Source organism: Bemisia tabaci, chromosome 9 (genome assembly GCF_918797505.1).
Source record: "Bemisia tabaci chromosome 9, PGI_BMITA_v3".
NCBI lineage: Eukaryota > Metazoa > Arthropoda > Insecta > Hemiptera > Aleyrodidae > Bemisia > Bemisia tabaci.
In genome coordinates, this window is record NC_092801.1 from 16,010,296 (window position 1) to 16,037,723 (window position 27,428).

A 27,428-nucleotide genomic window follows, 5' to 3' on the forward strand; every position below is an offset into this window, starting at 1 on the left:
CTTCACGCATTGTGCGTTCTCCACGGCAGCGCGGCGCGTGCTGTTAGTGCCTGCAAGACCGCGAGGATACTTCACGCATTGCGCGCACGCCACGGTGCGCGTTTCCCCGTTTCCCGTCCTATTTCGTTTAAAATGTAAACAACGTGCAACGCTGCCGTGATAGCGAAGAGAGCAGTAAGTGCAAGAATGAAGTTTTGAAGAAACGGGCTCAGAAGCTTCTGACCGGAAAACTTCATTGAACGAAGCCTCCGTTCTTTGTCAAATCGCTACTAATCGTCCGAAAGACTCCTAGAAATCGTTTGGATGATTAAAAATCGTCTGATATTATTTCATTTACCTAAGAAGGGTATTTTTCATTTTCATGTTAGGCTAGTTTAAGGCAAGTCAGCCGTAAGTACTATCGGCTGCATGGTCTCGTGGTTGCGTTTTGGACCCGCAAAAAACATATTTTAAGGTTAGAAATTGGCAGGAGAGGGCGGCCTTTTACTTGAAAGCACTTTTTTCATTTACTCTGTAGAGGAATAGTGTCACTTAGGTACTGCTGTCTTGTCTGAAACTACGTCATTTTTTGCGCACTTACGGCTTTCTCATAAGTCTCGTCCTGATACAATTAAGACAAATTTGGCAGTTTTAACTATTTCCGTGCTTTCATCTAAAAGAGTTTAAACGAAATTTGAAGGAAACTCGATTTAGAAAATTTGACACTTACTGCTCTCTTCGCTATCACGGCAGGATGGACCCACGTAAAATAGCCAGGATTGATTGGAAAATGTGGCAACCTTGGTGGGTCGGCGCGATTAGTCCAAACCGCCGTGGGGCCGTTTTTTGCGTGGTGGTTGCCGCGGTCAATGGTCGTGGGTCGTCTTATCGAGGTTCGATTAATGGTATTGAATGCGCGACGCAGGAACCGCTTCAAGGGCTGCGCCACTATCACCTCGCGCGCCCTAGGGTTTCCTCTCCGAATCCGCAAAGGGTTGCCAAGTAACTCCCGGAAGAGGGGAAGATTCCGTCCTCATCATGGGCTTCGGTTAGGTTCCTTGAACAGTTCAGGGTATCTTCAGGTCCATCTAATCCCCAGATACCGGAAATGGACCACTCATTTCAAATTCACTCTCAGAAAATACTAATTTTCGAGGGAAGCTATGAAAAGGGTTGCCATAGTCAGGGAATGCCGGGAAAACCGGGAAATGACAGGGAATTTTAAAGTCAGGGCGGATGCCGGGTAAAATGACGGAAATGTCAGGGAAAATTGTTGGGTTACCTTTATTTGCTGTCCAGGGGTGCGAAAAGTTCTGCAGTGTACGCGTTTACCAGCAAGACACAAATTTTCCCTACGCACTTACACATAGCGCGGTCGAAGTAATTTTGACCAAAAAATCAGCTCGGTCGAAGTAAATCTGACAAAAGTTATGCGGGATGGCGATTGAAGTAAATCTGACAAAAAATCAACCCTGTTGAAGTAATTTTAACAAAAATGTCAGTACGGCTACAGTAATATATCGACGGTGCAAGTCGGCAATCACATAACTCGGTTTGCGACGTCGCAGACTTCCTGTCATACTTTATTTTTTAAATGGAAAACTACTCAACGGCAATTCTTTAAAACTGTCATGATTTTTCTTCTCAATGCGAAGAAAATTCTGCAAAAACTTCAAGAAATAATGTCAATTTGCTCTCCTTTAAAAAAAGGACGTAGAGGCGGAGATTTTCAGACACTGCCAACGAGTTATGTGATTGCCGACTTTCACCGTCAATATACAATAAATCAGTGTGTTCTTATTCATGTTTACACAAAATTAGTCTGCTCGAAGTATTTTTTAATTTTTCTTCAAAATCAAAGCATTCGGATAGTTTTCAGCGGAAAGTGTGCTCTTCTCATGACTTTCATTCATTATAATTATTTTGAACTTATTTTTAAGATAAAGCACCACACCGAACGTCGACGCGATCTGAAAAAAAGCTAATGCCGCGAATTCGAATCATCGCGGGCGCGCACTGCTTGGAGCGCCTTCAACGGCGTAGATATGCTTCAAACGCTACACTGATGAGGTGATGTGCAAATTGCCTACGCTGCGCCTGTCGGAGTATACACCGTGTTTTGCGGTGTACACCGTTCACCCGCGATATTTTTTTCGCAGGATCGTGAATATTCTGCAGCCCTGTTGCTGTCATGAATGGGTTTGACGTTTCGAATAACACATTTTGTCTAAAAACTATTCCCAACTAGGGGTATTTAAGTGCTGTATATACAAAACAGCCCTCAAATATATTAAATATATATGCTGGGTTTATGGCGAGGCCGCAAGGGGCTTTGGAACCGTCATGTCAGCGACGATTCTTCCAAGTCGGCAATATTGTTTTTTCTCCATTTAAATGTATGTTAAACAATCGATTCTGGGCGAGACAGCCTGTTTCTGCTAGAATCGATATATTCAATGGATTCAAATAGAATATCAAAAGTGTTGCCAAATGGAGATTTCATGCAACTTTTTTATTGCTTCATCTGAAAGTGCTTAAAGAGCTGATTTCACAGTATGTTTTATAATTTTTTTCTAATGTGGGAAATAGTATAAAAATAGATTTAATAGTGAGAAAATGTGCCGCCTTATGACGTCATCTGGCGGCACTTCCCATTTAAATACATGCATTTTAGCAAATTAGATCATTTTGTCATATCATCTCCAACAATCATTCAATTCATGAACCAACACTGGATTAAAAACACATTGGATCTAGAGTCCAGACTCTTGAAAACATCGACAAGAAAAGATACTCTTGATTCAATCAGATTTAAGCTTAAATCAAAAGGAAATCCGCTCAAATTAAGAGGCTTGGTTCTTGATTTAATCTGATTGAATCAAGAGTATCTTTTCTTGTCGATGTTTTTCACAGTCTGGACTCTAGATTATTTTCCAGTGAAGGGTATCCTCGTGTTCAGTTCACTCAGTATTTTCCACTTAAACACGAAATTCATCAAATTTCAGACACCTGCAAATGGACCACTAGACAAGGTACGAATTTAAGCGATCTGATACATGTTTCCTAACCAGAATTTCACGTAGAAAACGATTCACACAACGAAAATTACGGAAACCAACTCCTAACAAAGATATCAACGTTTTTATTTCACATTGGCTACAAGGAATTTGAACTGCCCGCTCACAAGAAACTCGGAGCTCTACGCGAGTCAAATCGCGCACTACAACGGTTTCAGCAAGCCTCTCAATCGAGCAATGTTCATTTTCCACCATGTGTTGTTCAAACCATAAGCTACTTGCTACAGCTGAGCCAAAGCGTCAAGATTGAGGTTGCCAGATTTTTACATCGCAGAGACTGTCATGATAACGTTTAGCGCGCGATGTGAATCACGTAGAGCATTGAGTTTTCATGAGCGGGTGGCTTGAATTCACGCATCGAGAATCATTAAATATCTTCGTAAGGAGTTAATTTCGGTAATTTTCGTTGTGCGCATCGTGTCCTATGTGAAATTTTAGTTAAGAAACATGTATCAGAATGCTGAAATTCGTACCTTGTCTAGTGGTCCATTGCTTCAAATTGGAAATTATCGATAGCCGACGATTCACGCTTCGCTGCTAATCATGGCGGTCGCTCCATTCCGAAGTCAGTCAATCGGAAAGGGACGGATGAAACCGACGTTGCCGTAAGTCGATGAAAAAATCCGCCGTTTTGCAACTGGTGCTATACCTTTCAGGCGAATTCTTTTATTCAGCGTGATAATAGCGTGTGGCCTGGTCTATACTTCCTCGGCATATCGGCGGGTAATGAGCATTCGCTAGAGCCCGTAATCCCGCGATCTCGACGGAAAGCATCCGCAATTTCAGTAGCTTTTCCCGATTTGAGCTGACGCTCGCACATGGGAAAAAATTGAATGTTGATTTAGCGTTCATACCGTTGGAAAAATGTGCGACAAGTATTAGATGCTGATTTTACATTTAAAAAATGCTAACTCAACATTGAATTTGTTCATTTAAGCGTGGACGTAGTTAACATTCATCGAGTACATATTGCGCCAAGTCTCGGTCAAATTTTCGTTATGTTCGATCCAAAATGGCGGTGTGGGATACGTTATAATGCCGATCTTCTTTGTTTACATCAGATGGGCGAGTACCGGCTTTCTCAGAAATTTTTCACAAAAATGCATCTAACATGCAGTTTGAGTCACTTTTGTCATAAATAATTACTGGGAAAAAAACATTGGATCTAGAGTCCAGACTGTTGAAAACATTGACAAGAAAACGGACTCTTGATTCGATCAGATTTAAGCTTAAATCAAAAGGAAATCCGCTCAAATTAAGAGACTTGGTTCTTGATTTAAGCTTGAATCTGATTGAATCAAGAGTATTTTTTCTTGTCGATGTTTTTAAGAGTCTTGACTCTAGATCCAATGTGGTTTTTTTCCAGTGTATGAGCGCGCGTCCTTCCTCCGTTTCTTCGTTCCTTTCTTCTCTCTTTCTTTCTCTCTTGCTTTCTGTCTTTCCTTTTGTTCCTCCTGTTCTCGGGCGAACGGGGGGAAGGCGCCTCCTGTGCCCCTTACCCCCAAACTCGCCCAGGGTCCTACCGGGATGCATTAATTGTGCGTACTCATTAAAATGAATGTACTTAATTTTCCATTTTTTTTCTGTTGTGCAGGACTGCGGAAGGAGTAGTGCGTTGGAGGGCGGCCGCTCTGGAAATCAGGGCGCGATGAGAGCGTGCGACGGCCCCGGCCCGCGGGCGCCCCTCCCGTCGGCGGGGAGGCGGGGGAGGCGGCGGTGGGCGGCCCTGGGGGTGTGGGCCCTCGTGGCCGTGGCCTGCGCCCTCCTCGAGAGCCAGACGGGGGCCCAGGACACGGGCGCCCCCGCCCCGACCACCCTCCCCACCGTGAGGCCCACCGCCGCGCCCACCTCGAGGGGCCCCGCCGGCAAGCCCACCCGGGCCCCTCGCTCCAAATCGGTGAGTTCTTCTACTCTAACCCAGGTGAAATCACTAATGTTGCTCAGTGTGTCTGAAAGTCGGGAAAAAGTAATGATTTTTTAAGGGCGATCCGGAAATACTGAAAAGTGCGGAAATTTTGCAAATCGGTCCGGAATTTTTTTATTTTTTGTCATTTTTATCGCAATCTGAGCGGGAAATTTAAAATTTCCAAATTTCGTCAATTGGAGGTACTGAAAAAGTACTGAATTTCTCTGTTGCACTGGAAAAAAAACACATTGGATCTAGAGTCCAGACTCTTGAAAACATTGACAAGAAAAAGGACTCTTGATTCAATCAGATTTAAGCTTAAATCAAAAGGAAATCCGCTCAAATTAAGAAGCTTGGTTCTTGATTTAAGCTTAAATCAGATTGAATCAAGAGTATTTTTTCTTGTCGATGTTTTTAAGAGTCTGGACTCTAGATCCAATGTGTTTTTTTTCCAGTGTGTCTTAAAGTCCGGAAATAGTACTGATTATTTAAGAGCGGACCGGAAGTACTGAAAAAGTGCAAAAATTCTGCAAATCGATCCGGATTTTTTTTGATCATTTGTCATTTTTTGTCGCAATCTGAGCGAGAAATTCAAATTTTTTAAATTTTTCAAATTTCGTAAATTGGAGGTACTGAAAAAGTACTGAATTTTTCTGTTGAGGAGGTACTATGAGTTTCTTGGAAATGAACTGAAAAAGTACCGTTAAAGTACTGATTTTTGGCCAGCCTGTTTTAGTAGACACCCTGGTTGCTACAATAGCACAACAATTGAGTGGCTTGGAGGACAAGGTGCATAAGTGCACTGCAATCTTTGCTATTTCGAGAAATGCGTGTATGTAGTTTAGAGATTACATGGACACTTATGGCGAAAAGAGGGTTCAAACCGACTTTTTGATGCTCAAAAATCGGAATTTGGGAGCGAATTTTTCACAGCCTATGCATAAATATTGGTTTTACTTGAAATCATTAATAACTCAACTTTTTCAAAAAGTGCACTCGTGCGCCTTGTCCTCCAAGCCCCTCAATTAGACTTACTAGTAAAACAACGAGACATTTGAAAACCGGAAGTGTTCAACTTGTCTTTTCCGGGACGAAGGAACGTAACTCCATTCCAAGGTTGCAAAATTGACTCAAATAATTCAATGTTTCACAAGAATGCACCTGTACAATTTTTCCCCAACATTTTTATGATTTTTGCATGAGGTCAGAAGAGAAATCAGGAAACCTTCTAGTTCTAGTTTCTAGTTTGAAATTCCTAAGATATTCCTAGTAAAATGGCAATTTGCAGGGAGAAATTTGGCAACATTGAAGTATACATAAGATATTCCTTGAAGGAAACTACGAACTGACGTTGTTCCAGACAAAATAGCCGTAAGGAACATTATTCCTCCAGATAGTGGATAGCCAATGAGAGCAGTACTTTACATGGCGCCCTTTTTTGCCCATTTCTAACTTGAATATTGTTTTGTTGTTTGTCAAAAACGCAAACGACGAAAGCATGCAGAAGATAGCACTTACTATACTAGCAGTATAGCCTAACATGATAATGAAAAAGACCCTTTTTTCACAGTTGAAATTAAAATTCGTGGATTTTTAAACATCCGAAAGATTCCTGAGAGTCTTTCGGATGATTAAAGCCATTACTTTTAAGCCTTGAATCTTTAAAATCGTGTTTTGTTCAAAATTCATTCGATCTAATTCAGATAAAAGCACTAATGCCGCTAAAACAGCAAAATTTGTCCTTACTATATAAAAACGAGACATATATTGACAAAGAACGGAGGCTTCTTTCAATAAAATGTTCCACTCACAGGCTTCTTGGCCCATTTTCTCAAAACTTCATGTTTGCACTTACGGCTCTCTTCGCTATCACGGCAGCACTGCCGATACAAAAATGTAGGGTCTCTCTTTGTCTGTGGCTCTAGCGAATTCCGTTCGGGTTTCAGACGTCGACGACAACGACCGGGCTCCCGGTGATGGGGAACCGGACGGCCCGACCGGAGATGACGACTGCGACGCCGGGAAAAGCCGGGTCCGGGGACGGGCGGCGGAACTGCACGCCGCCGGCTATCGAGCAGTTCCCGCGGCCGCTCATGGGCCAGAGCGCCCGTCGCCACGGAGGCCTCATCCTCCACATCATCATCTGCGTCTACACCTTCGTCGGCCTGGCCATCGTCTGCGACGACTACTTCGTCACCGCCCTCGACTGCATCTGCGAAGGTGAGGCCCCCGCATTTCCCTTTCAAGCGAACCCAAAGAGACAAAAACAGGGTGTCTAGTATCAGAAAAAACCGGAAAATATCAGGAATATTGGCCGATCAGGAAAAAATCAGGAAAACACCAGGAAAATCGGAAAAATCGGATGTTTTATCAGGAATTTTTCTTACGCAAATCTCCTCAGCGGATACAGTCTTAATGCCTTTTGCCTCCGTGCCAGGAGTCGAGAAAAATCAGGAATTTTCAAACTAAAAAACTCAAGAATTTTTTATAAAATATCAGGATTTTTCAAAATTAAAAAATACTGAACATCCTGAAAAAACGAGTCCGCATCGCTGCCGTGCTGAGAAAAAACGCCGTATGAATATTCGAGAGTTTAATTTCCTCTGATAAAATACGAATTTTTTGGGGCAATGGAGATGTTGCATGTGTGAGGAATTTGCGATTTGACCGCTGTTTCATTTCTAAAAGTTCGCGAGAAACACGATGGTGTCACTGGTTTTCTCTGAAATCAACTCCCAGGCTCAAAAAAAGATCTCAAGTTGAGGCCAAAATGAAGGGGATATCCCACGCTATCCTGAGAGTCCACCTCTACATCAAGACAAACTCTCCACGTAAAGATAGGGAGCAAATACATTAGCAGTGATGCCGTGTTTTCAGTTTTGGAGTCCCCAAATAAAGTGGCAGCCCTATTAATGTATTTGATCCCTATCTTGGCATGGGAAGTTTGTCTTGATGTAGAGGTGGACTCTCAGGATAACGTGGGATATCCCTTCCATTTTGGCCTCAACTTGAGAGCTTTTTTTGAGCTTGGGAGATGATTTCAGAGAAAACCAGTGGGACCATCGCGTTTCTCGCGAACTTTTACATAAGAATCAACAATCAAATTGCAAATTCCTTGCACATGCAACATCTCCATTGTAAATATTTTTCTTCCAATTTATCAAATTATTTTGTTCGTAATTCAATCCAAAATATCTGAAAATTTGAAGGAGAAATATACATAAAGTTCGTTAAATACATGATTTATCCGGGGAAATTCGACAACTCTCGAATGTTCATACGGCGTTCTTCCTAAGCACGGTGGATTGAATAGGGAAACAGTCTGACCCCCTGATCTTTTCGCGCTTTTTTCCAGTCAATCAAGCACCCGACGACCACTTTTTCATTTCCTATGGAGAATAGCACGGAAGATCGAAACTATTTATTTTTTTTTATTTTTATTTTATTTTATTTTTTTTTGCATTCAGTCAGTTTAAAATACGTTCACAATTGATTTTTCGAAGATTAATTTGGCGTTTCTATCGATGTATGATACATTCCGTTTTCTCAAGAAAACACTACAGGTCTTGATTTTTTAAACATTTTAATTTTCTTCCCGTCGGGTAGATATTTTGGACCAGAGAACTGAAGGGACAGTCAAAAACGGTGACCCGAGTAGAAGACAGTGAATCAGTTAGCGCAACTGACTGGCCACAGAATCGTATTTTGGTATGCGATTCTTGTGGATTAGGTAAATAAAAAATAAGATCTGTCCAAACAGCAACTCTCTGCGTTCAATATTTATCGAGACATCGCGCTTTGAAAAAATTGGTTCAAGACGTCTTCGATCGCGCTAGTGACTCTCTCGGTTTCCTCCACCTTGCCTTCATTTGTCAGGGAGACAATTATTTTCAATTTTCACTGGTTACTCTACATGATACTCGGATGAGAGCAAGATGGAAGAAACCAAGGGTGTCACTGCCGCGGTGGATGACGTCATAAACCAGATTTTGCAAAGCACGATATCCCGCGGTTACGCTTTAGGTTCAGTTACACGATCAAATTGAGCCATCAAACTGAAGCTCTGATTGGTGGAAAAACACCTGAGGTGAGGATGCGACCAATGAGAGGCCCAATTTGATGGCTCAATTTGATCGTGTAACTGAACCCTTTGTCGTTACGCGTTACCGACATTTTTCGGCATTGCTTCTGCTGCCATTTTCGGCGAGACCACCTGCAGAAGGAGTTGAGACCTAATTGGACTGCATTTTGCAATTTGGAACTATAAATTCTAGCTCTTCTGGAAAAACACTTATGTGCGTAGGGAAACTAATGGCACATACGTTGTTTCTAAACCGGGCTAGAATTTATTGTTCCAAATGGACCACTAGACAAGGTACGAATTAGAGGATTCTGATACATGTTTCTTAACCAAAATTTCACGCAAAACACGATTCGCGCAACGAAAATGACCGAAACCAACCCCTAACAAAGATATTAACGTTTTTATTTCACATTGGTTACGAGGAATTTGAACTGCCCGCTCACAAGAAACTCACAGCTCTACGTGAGTCAAATCGCGCACTACAACGGTTTCAGCAATCTTCTCAATCGAGCAACGTTCATTTCCCACCATGTGTTGTTCAAACTATAAGCAATTTACTATAACTGAGTCAAAGCGTCAAGATTGAGGTTGCCAGATTTTTTTGTCGCAGAGACGTTCATGATAACGTTTACGAGCGATGTGAATCACGTAGAGCATTGAGTTTTCATGAGCGGGTGGTTTGAATTCACTCATCAGGAATCATTAAATATCTTTGTAAGAAGTTGATTTCGGTCATTTTTGTTGTGCGTATCGTGTTTTAAGTGAAATTTCGTATAAGATACATGTATCAGAATGCTGAAATTCGTACCTTGTCTAGTGGTCCATTGCAAAATGTAGTCCAATTGAAAGTCTTGTTTATTAAATATCATACATGGGTACCTACTGAATGAACATTTTTTGTGGCAAAGGTGGAAAAAGGAAGTTAACCCTTTACAATAAAATCATGATATCCGGGGAAACTGTCGTAATTTTATTTCCAAGATCTCAATTGTTCCTTTTAACGTGAAATCATCCATACAGAATCAAAAGAGCACACTGGCATAAGTTTTAAAAACAGCAGAAATAAGTTTGTCGACTGCATGAAGCTAGGCGCACATGAGATAACTATTCGTGTTCGGAGGATGCGCGGGTTGCGGGTCAACCAAGTTGAAGGAGTTTTATGCGGCCGAGAAGCTACCACATTGTTTTCTCGCATTTCACGATTGTTTGTTGATTGTTGACATCGTTATCTACATTGTTATCATATCACCAGAGGTGCTAGCGGGAAAAGCCGGCGTTGGTACGATTATTTATTATTTTTTTCATAAAAATTATATCGTTCCGAATTTTTGTTTTTATTATTTTTCCTAAGTTTCGAATACGTACACATGTTTCAGGTTTCTTTTTATTCTACATGAGTAATTCTGTTTTGATTGATGAAGAGGTACTTTACTAACGAATATTATATTACTTTACGATTATGTCCGCTCCTTTTCATGGAACAGAAAATGTAATTTTCGAGCCCTGATGAAAATTCTCTTTTTCCAGCCTTAAAACTGCAACCAGACGTCGCAGGAGCAACTTTCATGGCAGCCGGCTCTTCAGCCCCTGAGTTGGCCACTGTTATAATCGGAGTTTTCTTTGCAAAAGATGACATCGGAGTCAGTGGTGTCATCGGCTCGGCAATCTTCAATATCATGTTTGTCATCAGCGTGTGCGCCTTGTTTGCTGGCACTGTATCGTATCTAAACTGGTGGCCGCTCTGCCGTGATTTGATCTTCTACGCTGCCAGCATTTTGATCATGTTGGTTGGTGTTGCTAATGAGAGTGTTACCTGGTAAGACCTTAATTTTTTAATAGAAGGGTATCACAGATAAGGAAATTAAATAACATTTTGGAAGTAGATGAGGCGTAAATCATGCTGTGTAAAAACTTACTTCAAGGCACACTTTCTTAAAATGCCCACCAAATACCAAAACTCATTTTCTTGCCTTTGATATTCAATGTTTATTTGAGTAATATGATCTTATCTACTGTTTTTTGAAGGGCAATATTTCCATTTACTTAATTTAACATTTGGACAAATCTAATCTTTCTTGCTGACATAGATACTGCATTATTAATGTTTGGACAAATCTAATCTTTTTTGCTGCCATAGGAACTGCAATCAAATTATTCTAAAACCTCTCTTTTGAATTCATCTCCCCTGGATGAATTAAATGTGGGTAAATATTTGGAACACTGCGAGTGAGTTATGCGCTTCTGCAGTTTCACCTTTGACAAATAGAAAATTTTATTAATATTATTAAAGTTAAAAGTTATTAAAGATAAATAAAGTTATCAAAGAAAATTTTATTAAATAGTTACTTGATGCTTCAGCTTTAGATTTTATTGTCAAACGAATTAAAATTTTCTTTTCTAGATATTGAGCCTAATGAAAAAGTTCACCTCACAGAATGTGAAACTGAAACTTCGTCATTGCAATCAACTCCTTAATTTTTTAATTTCTGTCCAGATTTGTTTTGATTAAAAGTTTAGGTAAAGCAAACGAACCCGTGTAACATTTTTCTTCTATTTTTGCCACTGTATACCGAAATTTAGAAGTAAAAACCCGGGTGTAGACCGAGTTTATCTGATATTTTTTCTTCTATTTTTGCCCATTACTCCAATGTATTGTAGAAGAAGATTTAGCTGCTACTTTTCTTCTGACAACACCGTTTTTATCTTCTACGATATCGCTGAGAAGCCCCGGATTCCTCGGATGACCTTGAGACAGCGATCTTCTATTTCGGCTCTAATTTTCTTCTGCATTAGAAGATTCACCAGTAGCCTTTCATCTATTGCAGAAGTAATGTAGAAGAACTTGCTCTGCCTCTACCGTAAAACCATTTTAGAACATCTTTATCTGCTACATGGTCAAACGGTGTAGAAGAAAAAAAAAGTATAGAAGAAAAATGTTACACGGGTAACAATCGGAAATAAGGCTTGTGACGGTGGGTCTCACCCGCGACCTTGTTGAGATCAAAATTGAACAGACAGACAAACATCGGTGTCACATATAACAGAAGAAATCGTGCCAAATCGTACATACCTTTTCGCAGGTGTATTTTTGGACTGTTGCAGAGTCTCGCTTTCGATAAATATCCAGACACTGCAGATGGTGACCCAACCACTCAGTCAGATCACCACTCAGATCAGTTGGTGAAAGAAAGAAATGAAAATTAAATACCAAGACTACACTTTTGGTTTCATCTTTATCAGTATTGAATTTTGATTTTTTTTATGTTTCCTTATTTTGTTCTACCTATTGCGATAATAGCTAGCCAAAATGTATCGGGATTTTCTTCAATGTTGTAAGCCTGGTTTCCCGCTGTTTTGTTTGTTTGTTTGTTTTTCCTCATTGCCCTCGGCTGCTCTGTAAATCTTTTATCTCTTTGATTTTCACCACAGGCTTGAGAGTTTAATCATGCTGCTGATGTATGTGTTCTACTGCTTCTGCCTCTACCACAACACACTCATCGAGGCCTGGGCAAATTCACTGAGCATCACAGCCATCTGCCGAGAAGCCCAACCAGTCAGGGACGAAACATCGCAGTTGTTCAACCAGAAACCACCGGAAGATCCATCGAAACCACCCCAGTCTGGACCATATTACACCAATGAAATGGCAACGGATGAAAATGGTGTGGCTCAACCAACGCCAGCCCAGCCGAGCGTTCAAACTCAGTATCAGCAGCAGCCAGCTTATTATGTACCTAAAGATCATGGACCTGCAGTGAGTTCTTGCAGTTTCTTAACATGACTTTAAGCAGAAAGTTTTTAATGTATTTATTGAAAATACATGACTTTTTTTTCTTGGATTTTTTTTTTTTTTTTTTGGACTCTTAATCGACTTTTTAAATATGAAGTAAATATTTCTCTTTTATTTTGATATCATGATAATAGTTGAAGTGTTGCATCTTCCTCTATTATTTCATTTCAGCCTTGATCTGTTCCTAAGAAATTGAAGCATTGGTTCCCGACTTTTTCTAGCCGTGGACAATTTATTTACAAAGTGATCACCAACGAAAACTGAGTGCTTGTATTTCTCGTCTCTCCAGCTTTTACTTTCACCGCTGTCAGTTTGGAAAGGGAGAAGGAAGATTTTACATCCTTTCTAATCAGCAACGACTAATATTCTTTTCATTCACAGGAAGTTGAGAATTTTTAAGTTCATTGCTTTGCAATTAGGAACTCCATTTTCTGGCTCATTCTATAAACAGCGTAAGTGCCATTATTTTCTCTATACACATCGGTGTATGAACCAAATTTTATAGTTTCTAATTGCAAATTGCAGTCCATGTCTTGTTTTCCTATGGTTAAAATTGTATCATTTGGACTGCATTTTGCAGTTTTTGACTGCAATTTCATAGTTTCTAATTGCAAATTGCAGTCTATGTCTTGTTTTCCTATAATATTGGTTAAAATCGTATCATTTGGACTGCATTTTGCAATTAGAAGCTAAAATTTCTGGCTCATTGGTGAAAACATGCGTCTGGAGGGAAACTAATGGTATGTTACGTTGTTTTTAAACTTGAAATTGTAGTTTCTAATTGCAAAACTAAGTCTATTTAATCTTCATCTCTCAGTCTTTCTTACTTAATATCTTATTGGTTTAGTTCGTAGCTTACATTTTTTATCTTGTTCTTTATTGTTTTACTATTTCACTCTTTTATCACTACAAAATCTCAATATTATATTTTTTTGGCTTAGGCCTGCGCTAAATTCTAATGAATAATTCAATTTTTTAATATAAACTCGGCAAATTTTCGACAGGCCTCTGTGAACCACCAATTAAGGACTGTAAAATTGAGGCATGAATCTCAAGGTTTAAGAGCTTGTCAATCTTCCCCCCCAGTTCTTATTTTAAATTTGACATTCTGTTTCAGACGAATCCATTGGAAAAACCAACAGACCCTAATCCTCTCGTCCTAGCGCAATGGTACCTGACGTATCCAATTCACTGGATGTGTCGTGCAACTATGCCAGATTGCCGCACTGAAGAGTACAAGAGCTGGTATCCATTCACCTTTACGATCGCTATGATTTGGATCTCGATTTACTCTTACATCATGGTCTGGATGATCACAGTTATCGGTAAACTCTATTTTACTTTCTTGTCAGCAATAGTTAAGATGTAAAATACTAAAACAGAATAAAATATTGTTTTGTAATAGCTGTTTTGGATAAATGCATCTAGAAGTGCACGACCATCCCATTATCACAAGCCTTTCAAGCCTCAAAAGCCTTACTGCTTTCGGTTACGCGGAAAATTCAGGGGGGTTCTAGAAAGTTCTGGAAATAACTACCATTTGTCGCCTTACTACATCTTTCAAAATCTAGCGGAAATTCTAGAAAGTTCTGGAGAGAACATGAGAAGAGTTTCCCTTATCTTCGGCCTTGCAAGTGTAAGTTTCAGAGAGTGGAAGAGCAGATGGAGAAGAGCTGTAGGCCACAACTGCGTCAATTCCCATTATTTTACTGGTATCGAAAGGTGACAGTCCCTAGATGAGCCGCTTCATTCAGATTTCATTTTGGCCCAGGTGTTTTTTTATCATGTGATCAAGTTGTGAATTCTCCCAGATAAACAGTGTAAATTTTTATTTTTTGTCACAGTTTGTTCGAAAGATCTACCAGGCCGAATATCATAATTTTTGCAGCTATCAATAGGAGATAGTCTGTAGATAGGGTCGCTGTATTTAGATTAACTCATGACGGCTCGCAAAGGGGGCTGTAGAATGCGCAAAACATCCTCTGAGGGTGGACAGAGCCGCTTGAGAGGGAGGCTCCCTAGTATCCTTAATTGGACTACATTTTGCAATTTGGAACTATAAATTCTAGCCGGGTTTAAAAACTACGTTTGTGCCATTAGTTTCTTATGTACGTAAGTGTTAAGTGTTTTTCAAGAAGAGCCAGAATTTATAGTTCCAAATTGCAAAATACGGTCCAATTATGTTAGTCAGGTATTCTTAAACCATAGTCATAATTCTTCCTATGTACTTTCTTTTCACAGGCGATACCTTAGGGATTCCTGACACAATGATGGGCCTAACGTTTGTGGCCGCAGGAGTCAGTGTACCTGATGCCTTGTCAAGTTTGGCTGTAGCAAAAGAAGGTGAGTTGATAACTTTTTATGAAGACAGTTTCTTTTATTTTAATGAATCAATTGCTTCGCACTCTCTCCATGAGATCAGACAAAATCTGTTTTTCTTTTATAAAATTTTAGTAAAATCGAGATCACCATATGGACAAAATCTAAAATTCATCTCATAACTAAAAATATGCGTTGGAAACTTTCATATTCTTCAATCGTAATGTGAACTGAGTCAAAAAAATCAGTAATTAGGGTATTTTCGTCTTCAATCGAAAATTTTTCTCTTGGATCTCAAGAGTAAAGTGCAAGAAATAGAATTAATTTTTTCAGTGTAAAGATCTATTTCCCATTTTAATGTGGAGAAGTTTGAGTCTTAAACGTAACACCGTTTCAATTCATTCCAATCTTTCATAATTCCGTTTCATTTTTACTTGATATTTTTCAGGTTACGGTGATATGGCTGTCTCAAATGCAGTTGGTAGTAATGTTTTCGATATCCTGGTCTGTTTAGGCCTACCGTGGTTCCTCCAAACTGCGGTCTTCAAACCTGGCAGCAGAGTCAGGGTGTACAGTAAAGGTAAGCAAACCAGAAAGATTTCAGCAAGAACTGGTTGTATGAGAATGGACCAATAGACAAAGTGCAAATTTATGCATTCTGATAAATGTCTCCTTTCAAAATTTTATGTAGAATACATGGAGCACAGTGAAAATCACGAAGTCGAACTCCCAACCAAGATAATAAGTTTTTCTTTGAACTGGTTACGAAAAATTTGAGTTTCCCACTCACAAGAAAAACCAGAATCTATGCAAATCAAATCGCGCACTGCACCAGTTATGAGAGGCTATTTAGTCATGCAGTGTTACTTCCCTGTCCTGTGTTGTTCAAAGTGTAAACGATGTGCAATAGCTGAGCTTAAGGGACAAGATTGAGGTTGCTGTATTATCATACCGTCGAAACTGTTATGATAACATTTAGTGTGCGATTTGACTCAAGTAGATTATGGTTTTTTTATGAGAAGGAATCTTATTTCCTTGTGCTACTACAGCTAACAGATTCAACAGGTATTTCAAACTATTCAGATGCGTTTAACGCAATTTTTTGGCTATAGGTTTATGATATTTCTTGCAATGTGCGGAAGATTCTTTGGTTTAAAATTAGATTTGGTTTGAGGTTCAATTTCAATTACTCAACTATTCCATTGAGATGAGGAAAACAACTTACGAGCCTTCAGAAGTTGCCAAAACTATTTGATAAAATACTTACTTTTAAGGAAAGTTTGGCATATTATTCCTTGAAATTTTCAGGTCTTTTATATCAAATTGTGAACAAAATTATCTAAAAAACTGCATTACAAATATTCGAAAATTTATTACGAAATTAGTGTTTTGTTTAAGGAGAATTGGCAATGTTTGAGAGTTTATACAACATTTCTCCTTAGTATGACAGTTTTTGTGATAGAAGATTTATAAAACAAATGAATGCATGTTGTAATGAGTTTTTTCCCTCTTCAACTTTCATTACATGCGTGCTGAAAAATGTAAGTACGCATATTTTCTTTAGAAGAGAGGGTTGGAGATATTGCAATGAAAATTCAGAAACTCAAGATCAAGCGCTGTCAACATACTATTTCGAGCACGTTGGTGTTCTCCTCATTTTGTTTCTTCTTCTTTTTAAACAGAAGAATATTTCCTAATAATTTTAATAAGTATTTTCTTAAAAGAATATGAAGGAATCCTTTAAAACAATCATCAAAGTTCAAAATCATCATAAAGTCAAGCTTCCAAAATGGTGCGTTTTTTTCGCTCAGTATTACTAAAGAATCAATCTTTTTCAAATTTTACAGTGTCCCAGTTATGTAGAAATTTGGTGAAAACGTTCATTTTACATCAGAGCTTTTTCAGGAAGATTTTTTTAAAATGCTACAGCTTTGATGAACTCAAATTTAGCCATCTTTGTTGAAAGCAAAATATTTTACCATGCGTTTCAATTCACCATCATTATTGACTTATTATAAATATATATTAAAAATGTACTAGGTTCTTATGAAAACCTAGGGAGAACGTCCACCGACCGCTTTGCGGTCCAACCTTCTAAAGCATCTCGCGGCTTAGATATTATGCATTACGCATTATTCTTATGATTTTATATTATAAATATAAAATATAATAATTGGACAAAAAGATGTGCTGCTTTCAATATAGTTAAGTGCTAATTTTTTCTTGCCGTTTGCTTCTTACTTGAAACTTTGGAAAAATGATAGCTCTTAGCAGCAATTCTAGCAGATCGGCAGCATTTGGTTTCTTTTGTTTAAATTTGTATAAAAGACGGATTTAGAGAAAAGTCAGTGTTGCTCACTCTCAAAAATAGTCTTTAGTGGCTCATGTAATACTTTTTGCCGCCTCAACAATTCTTGACCTCCATTCGAGAGAGAAAAGTAATAAAAAAAAGAGACTGATTAATGAAAAATACAGAGAATGGAAGTAACTATACGTAACATGCATAATTTTTTTTTTTGTCTAGCAAAAAAGGCAGGAAAGGAAAGGCTATAATTTTAAAGTCCTGAAAGCTAGTTCATTAGTGGTCTGTAAAATTTTAGGGTAACTGTTGTTTTTTAATGTTACACTGAAACAACTACCATAAAATGCATTTTTCATTGCGTTCCATAAATTTTTTTTTTTTTGCCCTTGAAGATTTTTTTTCTATGGAAATATTGAATCAAAAGACAGTGAGCTGGCGCATAAGTACTGAAATTGAAAAGCGCAAAAAATCATTGTTAAATATTGGAGCTCATATTGCTACATTTTTATGGATCTAGACCTGTATCAGGCTAGGGATGCACCATTTTCAGAACTGAAAATTATTGAACATGAGCAGCAAGTGGCCTGAAGCATCTGCGTTACTAAAATTATTCATAATGCAACCGAGAAATGTGGTTACCCAAAAATGTTTAAGGTTTTAAAAAATTTAGAAAAATACATAAGTTATGAAACATTGCCAGCTTGTGGAAATTATTGTGAAAACAGACAGATTTTTAAAAGTAACAAAAACTGAATAATGGTCTGTTGAATTGTTCCGTGAAATTTCCTGATTATTTTCTTCACAATAAGTTAGGAAAAACAATAAAAAAATTCGTATAAACTTATTTTCTCCTACTAATAATGAATTGATTGCTTGTTTTGTTCTTGGCAGGTCTGACTTACTCAACACTGTCACTATTTTCTACAGTCGTTTTCCTAATTTTAGCTACGCACTACAACGGCTGGAAATTGGACAAAAAGTTTGGCATCATCCTCATGGTGTGGTATGCCGTATTCATATCCTTCGCTAGTCTTTACGAATTGAACGTGTTTGGCGTCATGAATCCTCCGCAGTGTTTAAGTGACTATTAGACTCATGTAAAACAACAAGGAAAACTTACTTTTTAAGACACTCTAGTCGAAACGAAACAAAGTCCATTTATTTGACGCTACAGTATTTGTAGTCTTGTGCATGGGTCAGTTTTGAAATCTCTCAACAGGAAACTCCTGAACAGGACAGAAAATAGAATGATAAATTTGACTGAAAGCCTGTCCAGATAAATATGTGCTCCAAAGGTCGTAGAATCAATATTTTATTACTGCATAAGTTTAATGAAATGGCATGCAAAAGTTGTCTCAGCGAGTCCATCGCAACTTGTGCCTTCAAATCAGATAGCCTGAATCAGAATCAGCCAAACAGCATCCCTTGTTGCCTAATTTCATCAGGTGTTTTATCTTTTACAATAAAAAATGGACGACAATTCTCACTAAAAATTCTATTATCATATACTCTATAATATAGGGTACATTCACAGAAATTTTTAGGGCATTGTATCACTCACCTTTCTGCTTAAAAAAATGGGACATTGGAGAAAATTAGGAAATCTGACAGGCAAAGGGGAACTTTGTGTGAGTCTTCGGATGTCGCTAGATTTTTTTTTTATTAAATATGAATTTTCTGAAAAACTTGCAAATTTTTCCCTCTAATTTTTCAGAGTATTTTATATGCAATTCCATCTGAAATATCTGAAAATTTAGAGGAGAAATGCTCATTTCTCTCCTTAAAAATAATTCTTCGATCAGAGGCAATTCAGCAACATTCAAATGTTTATGTGGTGTACTTCCTCAATTCAGTAAAAATAATGATAGGCTAATTGTAGTTGATGCTGTTCAAGTATTAGTGCGCAGTTGTACAGTAATATTAATGCAATCTTCCAGATTAATTCAGACCTTTCTTCGCATGAACTTCAAAACGTACAGATAATCAGATAATGCCAAATCTGAGTGTAAAATTCTAGAAATTGCACAATACATTGCCTTTTATTGTACGAAGAACTTAACTAACCCCGGCTGAAACCACAATTGATGGATTTTCCAACTTTACCATTGTTGTCTTTGTAGCTTTTTGTTGCGAAAAAATATCCGGAAATATTTCCTTTTTTAGTGGTATCAACATCTACATTGTGAGTTTTTTAGTATCAAAGCTTTTTTTTTTTTGGTGGAAAAAGTTATATTTTATTTCAAACTCAAATTTTTTTTAATTGTGCTCTCGAGTCTAGACAAGCTTCGAGAGGTCCTGAAACCCCTCTAAGCTAAGGAGAGCACCAAAGTGAGGACTCAATATAATAAGCTATCTGAAGGCTCTTCAATGTTCTTTTTTCTACAGAAAGGAAAGTAAGAAGTAGGAAAGTTCCGTCTTTGAACTCTATGTGCGCACATTAGCTGTCCACAGCCACAGTTTTCCAACCATATTTTTTCTGAGGATTTCACTCTGACCCGTGCATTCAACTTGCAAGACTGCACCTGAAAATTTTCAAAGTTAGAACTGCACAATTTTTAGATTACTGTAAGTGTACCTGAATGATTGAGAGATCCATTCAATGTTGAGCCTACTCCCAGCTTGGTTCTTCCCCTCTTATTTTATATGTGAATTGGATTAACGCTGTTTTTCGCTCTGAGCTTGTCCTTCATTTGGTCATCAATCGCTTTTTCATGCTAAAAGTCTGATTTTTACTATCTCTCAGTCACCAACTAGCCTCTTGGGCCTGAAAAAAAGATTAAAAATTTGTATGTAAGTGGCTCAGGGGTTTTTATTTTAAAATTGTCAACGTTGCACTGCTAATCTTCACTTTTACTCATTTTAACGATAAATAAGTCCCTGTGAAGTATATGTCTGTTGATTCCTGTGACATTTGAAAGTGGTAAAGATGACCCTTGTATCATTAATTATCCATCAATATCGATTTCTGTCTTGATTGATCTAGCTAAATTGGCCTGATTATTTAGATGAAGTTTACAAAAACTTCAGAAAAAGTAATTTTCCCTGTAATGTTCCCTCTAAAACCATGCAATCAGACACCCTGTTATGGCAAGGATCCAATTCAATATTTTATCAGCACGTCCCTCAAAGTTACGCTTTTATTGGACGTTTGCTAGCCACTCTTTCTTTGATAATCACAATCATTAGATCTGAATGCTTAGTGTATGAAGGCCAAGTAAAGGATGGGCTCCAAAAAGAGGTGAGAAATCCTGCAAAAATCTATATTGTTGACTTTCATGTGAAGCGTTTTCATTAAACGCTAGTTTCCTAAGTTTATGGTTCGCCATTTTACTTTATTTCGATGTTTACAACATTAGAAAACTGTGTCCTAGTCATCCTCTAAAAGGAGACATTTTTATCTTTTAAAATGTACTATGTCTCTTTTTCCTGGCTCCTATTTGTTTGAATCAGGTAGGATCAGTCACTGGAAAAAGGCCCTTTACTGACAGAAAATGGAAAATGAGAGTTTGTCTATACTACTTGAAGATAATTGCGGCAATCTAAAATGTTATTTGAAGATTATGTAAAATTAATAATTCCAATAATAAATAACACATATATATACACAGATCCAACAGGGCACTCTGGCGCTCCGCAACACCCAAAATATAGACACCAGATATATTGTCAGTTGCCCTTTTGTTGACAGCGCACAGGTATAGGTAATATGATCGGAAAATTTTAGGAAAAATCGACGAAAAAGTGTAATTTTGTCTTTAAATAGTTTACTTTATGGCCCGTTTGACATACAATCCCTCTAGATTATGCTTGAATATCATTGAAATTCTGTTTTTTGAGCCTGCTTGAACTATAAATTTTGCAAGTCAGAGTTAAGGGCCTGCATCCAGTAACTGGTCCTTTTTTGTTTTGGTTTTTTTTTGTTTGTTCTTGATTGACTTAGCCCATTTAATTTTTTAAATCTGACCTATAAAATTGAAAAGATTCTGCAGTTTTGTCATCAAGCAAAAGAGAAAGTGGAAAATTTTATCTGCAGGTCTCTCAGATAAAAATCTGATCTCATTCATCGCATTCCTGGTGTATCTCTCTCGTGAATTAAAGTTCCTTTTTTCCCGTTTGTTAATTCTCTTCTTAATTTTAAGGAATACCGACTCTGGAGTGTGTATTACTTCGATCTAGTCAATTTATATTGTAGCAATGGCAGCAATAAATTATTTGCTAGGCGGTTCGTTAAATTATTGCGTAGTCTAAATATTCGAAAAAACTTGGCAATTTTTTCAAATGACATCACAAAGCTAGTCACTATTTTGATGAGGAAATTATCCTAACACTTCATGAAATTTTCAAATTTGTGTAGAACATGAGAAAATTTTACTGATTCCATTAGTCTCATCTGAACAATTTACAGCTGGTGCCAATTTTACTTGCTCCCGTAAAATAGGAAGTGTCAATTAAAATTCTAGTCTCAAATCCCTCCCTTTCATTGCCCTTAATTCTATAATTTTGTTTTCTGAGCTTATTTTCATGTATCACGTTTTCAACGACAATATAGCTTGTGCTCAAAATTTTTAAATTTCAGTGAACGAAATATATTCCAGGGGTCCAGAAAGTTTGAAAATGACGACCTTTTTTTTGCCATCCATGGATTTTACTTCGTGGTGGAGCCCTGATTTGGCTATTTCGTTTCTCAGCGGAATCAACCATTTCTGGCAGAATTCCCGATTTTTTGGTAAAATGTGCTATTTCTCCCTTTTTTTACATCATTGAACAAAAAAATAAGTCATTGTTTCTGACAATTGCCTCACTCTTGATTGCAAGATCAGGTATTTCCTCCACCTCTGAAATATTAGCGGAATGCGGCCGTGGTAAAGAAAAATCCCACATGAACCCTCAGGTGTTGCCAAATTTCCTTTGACAAAGTACGAATTAAATGAGAAAGTTGTGAATATTTTTCAGGGGAAATTTTGTAACATTCATATGCTCTCATGGCATTTTTAATTAGCACGACAGAATAGCATCATCTTTACAGATGTGTCTTAACAGATAATCGAAAATGAAGTAGTCCTTTCTCTGATGAGAGAGAAGAGCTCTGATTTTTACGTACTTCATCTGTTCGTTCCAGTTTGGAATCTAAAAAAATGAAATCACCAACTTATAATCTATAAGTTCAATTAATGTATTTGAAGAAAGGAAAGTACGATGATGTCCTCCGTCATTTTTTACTGTAAGCAAGAATTTGTCAATTTTTTGTTGTTCTTTACCTGTCAATTTTTTAGAAGCCTGATAAGTGTCGATAAGTACCTTTTTTTTGTTAACTTGTTTTTAGTCTCTGATTGGCGAGTTTCTACGCGGAATTTAAGATGATTCCTCTGTACTTTAAAGATCACACCAATAGCCTTTGATAAATTGATAATTTCTGGATTTCCAAACATCACATCTTGCCGTAGAATGTCAGACATTTGCACACCAATTTCGATCAAGAAGCGCTCTCAAATAACTCTTAAAGCACATTCTGAGTGAAAACAGCCAACTGAAAGGCAAAATGATTTGTGATATTCACTCGGAATGTACTTTTGGAGTTAATTCAAAGTGATACTTTTCAAATTTTTTGTACAAATATCTGATACACCACAGTGTGATATGATGCTCAGAAATTCCTGAGAAATGTCTTAAAACCCAGAAATAATCAAACGTCGGATTGACCATTGGATCATTCTTCTAAGTGTTGAAGGACCACCTTAAAGCTTCCCTCAATACAAACGCATTCATACCCAGTTTTGTTAGTGTTTCGTTTAACACAGTTGTTCTCCTCCTTTAAACCACTCACAAACTTGGAAAGCTATCTAGGAGATTTTAGCATGCAGAAAAAGTTCTTCCATTTTAAAACATCATGAAATATCAAAGGCCATTCCAAAAAGTTTTCATCAATCTCATGTGCGAATCAACAAAAATAGCTAGCTAGTTGCAGTACATAGGGTTTTTAAATCAACCAGACTAAATTTTTCAATCGGAAACTCTTAAACATGAGATTTGTGTACTGAAAGAAATAAACGAAAAAATTACTTTAAAGGAACTTTACATTTGTTCATCTGACAATTCTAAGCTTCCTCTTTCTTCCTCAAAGTACTTTTTTCAGCTCTCACATACAAATGCAAGCGTTCTTCCCTCTTAACCAGAATCATTTTGCTGAAATTCTTGTGTCTGATAGCCACCCCTGAATGAAATTCAGCTCTTTTCAGCCGCTTTTTTCAACCTGAAGAAAAGTTTCTGGGATTTTTACAACCTATGATTGACGAGGGCTCGTTTTGTAAATGAAGAATGGATCTAAGGATCTATGTGTTTTTGGTTGGCTCATACATGCAAGAGCGCACAGCTCTTGTGGTTCAGTACTTGATTTGACTCCAGTAGACTTTGCTTTTTTGTGAGGCAGAAGTTTAATTTGGAAATGAGTGTGTTATCAGTGTTTTTTATGTGAAACTTTATGAGGAAATGTGTATTGTACTGTACTGTACCCCTTATTTTGTTCTCTATCCAGCAATCCATTTCGGTAATTTATTTTCAAAATCGCTGAACTATGTCACACATAATACCTGTCTCATATAAAATAAAATTTTACCACCTTTTTTTTTAAATTTTAATCGTCAGATATTTTGTACCAAGTCTGAATTTGCATTCTTTCCTCCTAATGTATTATAACTCTAATTTATATTTGCATTTACAGCATTCAAGTTTCAAAAATGCTGTAGTTTTCTAGTACTTAAGTTAGATCGAACGAGACCTGATGGAACTTGAGGATGAACTTGCCAAAATACAATTTCGGCAAGGTCGCTCAGCATTTGTATCAGTTCTCGTTCTCCATTGAGGTAAGATCAATCCAAAAAACAAATGACAATAATGCAAGCCTTAACTTTAATTTTTGTAGAAAAATAATTAATATCGTATCGTATCATATATCAAACTTGTTCTGTGCAGTTTTTCAATTTTACTTTTTTTTTTCCATCTGTAAGCTCATGAAAATACTTGAGCAAGTAAAATAATTTTTTTTAGAGTCAGGGTGTCTCCTAGTTTGGACATTTTAAGAAGAGCAGTTATGAATCTGGAAGAACTCAATAAGTACTAAAATTTATCAGAATTTTTTGTAATATATTTTGTCGTATCCTGTATGAGAGAACCAGGAACCTCTCTAGATCGTACTGTTTCAGTATTTCTCACTCACATTCTATTCGTTCATAGCTGAACCATTTCATGAATTTTTCTGAAATTTTTATCGATTTTTCTTTATTCTAGTGAGAAAAAACTCCTAACATTTTCAGACTAATTCTTGCAACAGTTTTTCCATGAAAAAGTAAAATGTTTGTAAATATTCTGGAACAACGCAGATGAGGTATATAACCCTTCATCTGGGAGATGACAAACTGTTTGCAACCCTTGACATGAAGGTACTGGAAAGTAATTGATTTATTTTAAGAGCAGGTGCTTCACTTTTGCCGTTTTAGTGAGAAAGATGTGAAAAAGTACTAAATGTTTGTGGAAGGACGTAAGTAGACACCCTGCTAGAATTGAAGTGTATTTTGTTTCAATTAATTTTATAAGGTTGTTTTGTTAACCAATGCTGCTGTTCGTTTTTGACCAATATCATAATATTTGTAGCTTTTCTGTTTTCTAAGCATCCTCGTTTGACAAGCTTATTTCTATCAATGAAATGTGTTTATTGTATCTAACAAAGAGTGCTAACATAGTTTTAAGGTGCTTTAGTCCCTTTAATTTCAGAGTAGAGGCATTGACTTTTCCTATTAATATCTTTCCCTAATTTTTATAAATTTTGTATGATGGAAACATTTTTTCGTCAGTTACTGGTCAACGAAAAAAACTGAAAGTCACCCCAGAAATCTCATTGGACTAGCCGCCCGTACCTGACACATACGAGCAGTGGTTGCCGGAACTCGGTTTTCTCCCTGTTTTAAAAGAAGAAAAAGACATTAAATCGTAATGTTTGTGCAAAAAATTTGCTCCCAATTCAAATAAAATCGATTCAATGGTTGTTTGATTCAAAACTTTGCCACTAGCTCTTAATTTTGATGGATTTCTTCTTTGGCTAGTTTCACCGGACAGAAGACTGGAATGAAGATGGAACCTTATGTTCTGAAACATACGAGTGGTTGAAATTAAAAAACGCATTCATTTGATTGCAATGTTGCAAATTTTCACCCATATTTTATTTTCTTACAAGAAAATTAGCCAACGGATTTTCTTGGAATTTCATGTGGTTTTGTATTTTTCATTTAAAATATTCACAGAAAATTGCAAGGAGCCCTTTTGGTCAGGTTTCCTCAAAAAACATGGGAAATATTAAAAAAAAATCTTTCAAAATTTCAGCATAGGTGCTTATTTTTCAACTTCAGCCATTGAAGTATTTTCCGCTGAGTGTTCCTGATTTTATCCTGTTTGAACTAAGAAACTGCAAAAAATAAAATTTCACCTCTCACTCATTCATAAACTTAAGTAAAGTTTTGTAAGAAGCAGTCTTAGAGTATAGCCTCTTAAAAAGAAAAGAACGCTATGCTTCATGTTGATCGGGTGGGGTGTTGTAGTACCATCCATAATTTTTACATTACGTCTGTGACTTTTTTTAAATATTAATTTAGTAACTTTTAAAAGTCCTACCAGACTTTTGACTTTGAGAGCATCTCCAAAACTATGACAAAAGAAAGTCTAGCAGGAAAGCCAAAATCCTTACTACAGAAATTTGAAAAAATTCCCTGATCTGAAAAATTGGAACTCCTGCAGCAAATATCATTTGAACCATAACAGGAAAAATTCAGTTTAAGTGCTAAATACTAATTCCAACCCTTGGAAATGAGATTTTTGTGTTTATTTTGAATGATAGGGGCCTAGTAAAATTATTGCAGCCTTAAATTGTTTTTACTACATAGAACAATGATTTACTCCTCTTCAGACATGAATGGAGTTTTGAATTTTTCGTCAAGTTCAACTGTTCTGCAAGACTTTTGTTAACTCTCCGAATTATCCAAACTTTTGCAGTTCTTTTTTATTGTTTTAAGTTGCAATCTAAACAAAATTTGAAGACATTAAATTGCAGATTCGTTTTTTTAAAAAAAATAAGCGCACCTTTGAGCAAGAAACGTACACATGTTGATAAATTTAACGAACCTGAAGAGCACCTCTGACCTTCAGAAATCATTTTCTCAGGAAAATCTGGCGTTAAGTGTTGAACATTAAGTGTACCATATTTGAGTGTGCTAAGTGTATTCAATGAAAATAAATGTTACCATATTTGTTGAACTGATGTTAATTGCATGTTAGGTACTCGTTAAATGTACACTGAAGTTTATTGTCCATCGAATCTATCAAGATTTTGTGTTACTTAAGAATATCATTTGTTATTGATATATTATATGTTACCTACTCATGTATTGTATATCCTGCTCCATCTGTATAAACAAACAGCTTTTCCTTAACTTAAATGATGATACATTCATCTTTGTATTTTGCACTGTGAATTTCATAAGATGAATGGTAATACTACAGCTAGTGGAATGTAGAACGTACAATACAAATAGATGAATCTCAGTTTTCGTCCGTTGTTTTTTTCCTATCTATTCTAAATCGTACCAATTAAGTTGGGCAACTTTAAGAATGCAGTTTTTCGGTCCCATTAGGTCGCACCATTTATTGAGGAAATTATTCATACAGCTCTGCTAAAGCCTTGTCAAGGCAGCGTTACTACGAGCTAATTGTGATTGGGCTTTCTCTCTCTACAATGAGAATATCTACGGTGTAACAACCAGACCACGTATCTTGTAAGTGGAGTGCGCTTAAAAAGCTCTGCTTCCATTTTATTCTTTTGAAGGAGAACAAATCAATATAATTTTTTAAAGTTTTCCCTGAGTTCCCTTTGCATAGCGATGAAAACTCATAAAAGTCTTCAAGAATTGACATCGAGTAGTTTCACA

General features: G+C 37.2%; 1 protein-coding gene across 4 annotated transcripts in view; it reads left to right on the plus strand.

Moving 5' to 3' along the window:
• The window catches only part of LOC109037008 (probable sodium/potassium/calcium exchanger CG1090), a 131,143-nt gene extending 104,098 nt beyond the window's left edge, over nt 1–27,045 (plus strand). For all 4 annotated transcript variants that reach the window (XM_072304047.1, XM_019051476.2, XM_072304048.1 and 1 more), the window contains 8 exons: nt 4,651–4,953; nt 6,909–7,182; nt 10,574–10,862; nt 12,476–12,800; nt 13,954–14,161; nt 15,078–15,179; nt 15,604–15,735; nt 18,349–27,045. In XM_072304047.1, coding sequence (XP_072160148.1) covers nt 4,705–4,953; nt 6,909–7,182; nt 10,574–10,862; nt 12,476–12,800; nt 13,954–14,161; nt 15,078–15,179; nt 15,604–15,735; nt 18,349–18,548 — 1,779 coding nt within the window. In that variant the 5' untranslated portion in view covers nt 4,651–4,704 and the 3' untranslated portion in view covers nt 18,549–27,045. The remainder of the gene's footprint in view (nt 1–4,650; nt 4,954–6,908; nt 7,183–10,573; nt 10,863–12,475; nt 12,801–13,953; nt 14,162–15,077; nt 15,180–15,603; nt 15,736–18,348) is intronic.
• The last annotated feature ends 383 nt before the right edge of the window (nt 27,046–27,428 follow it).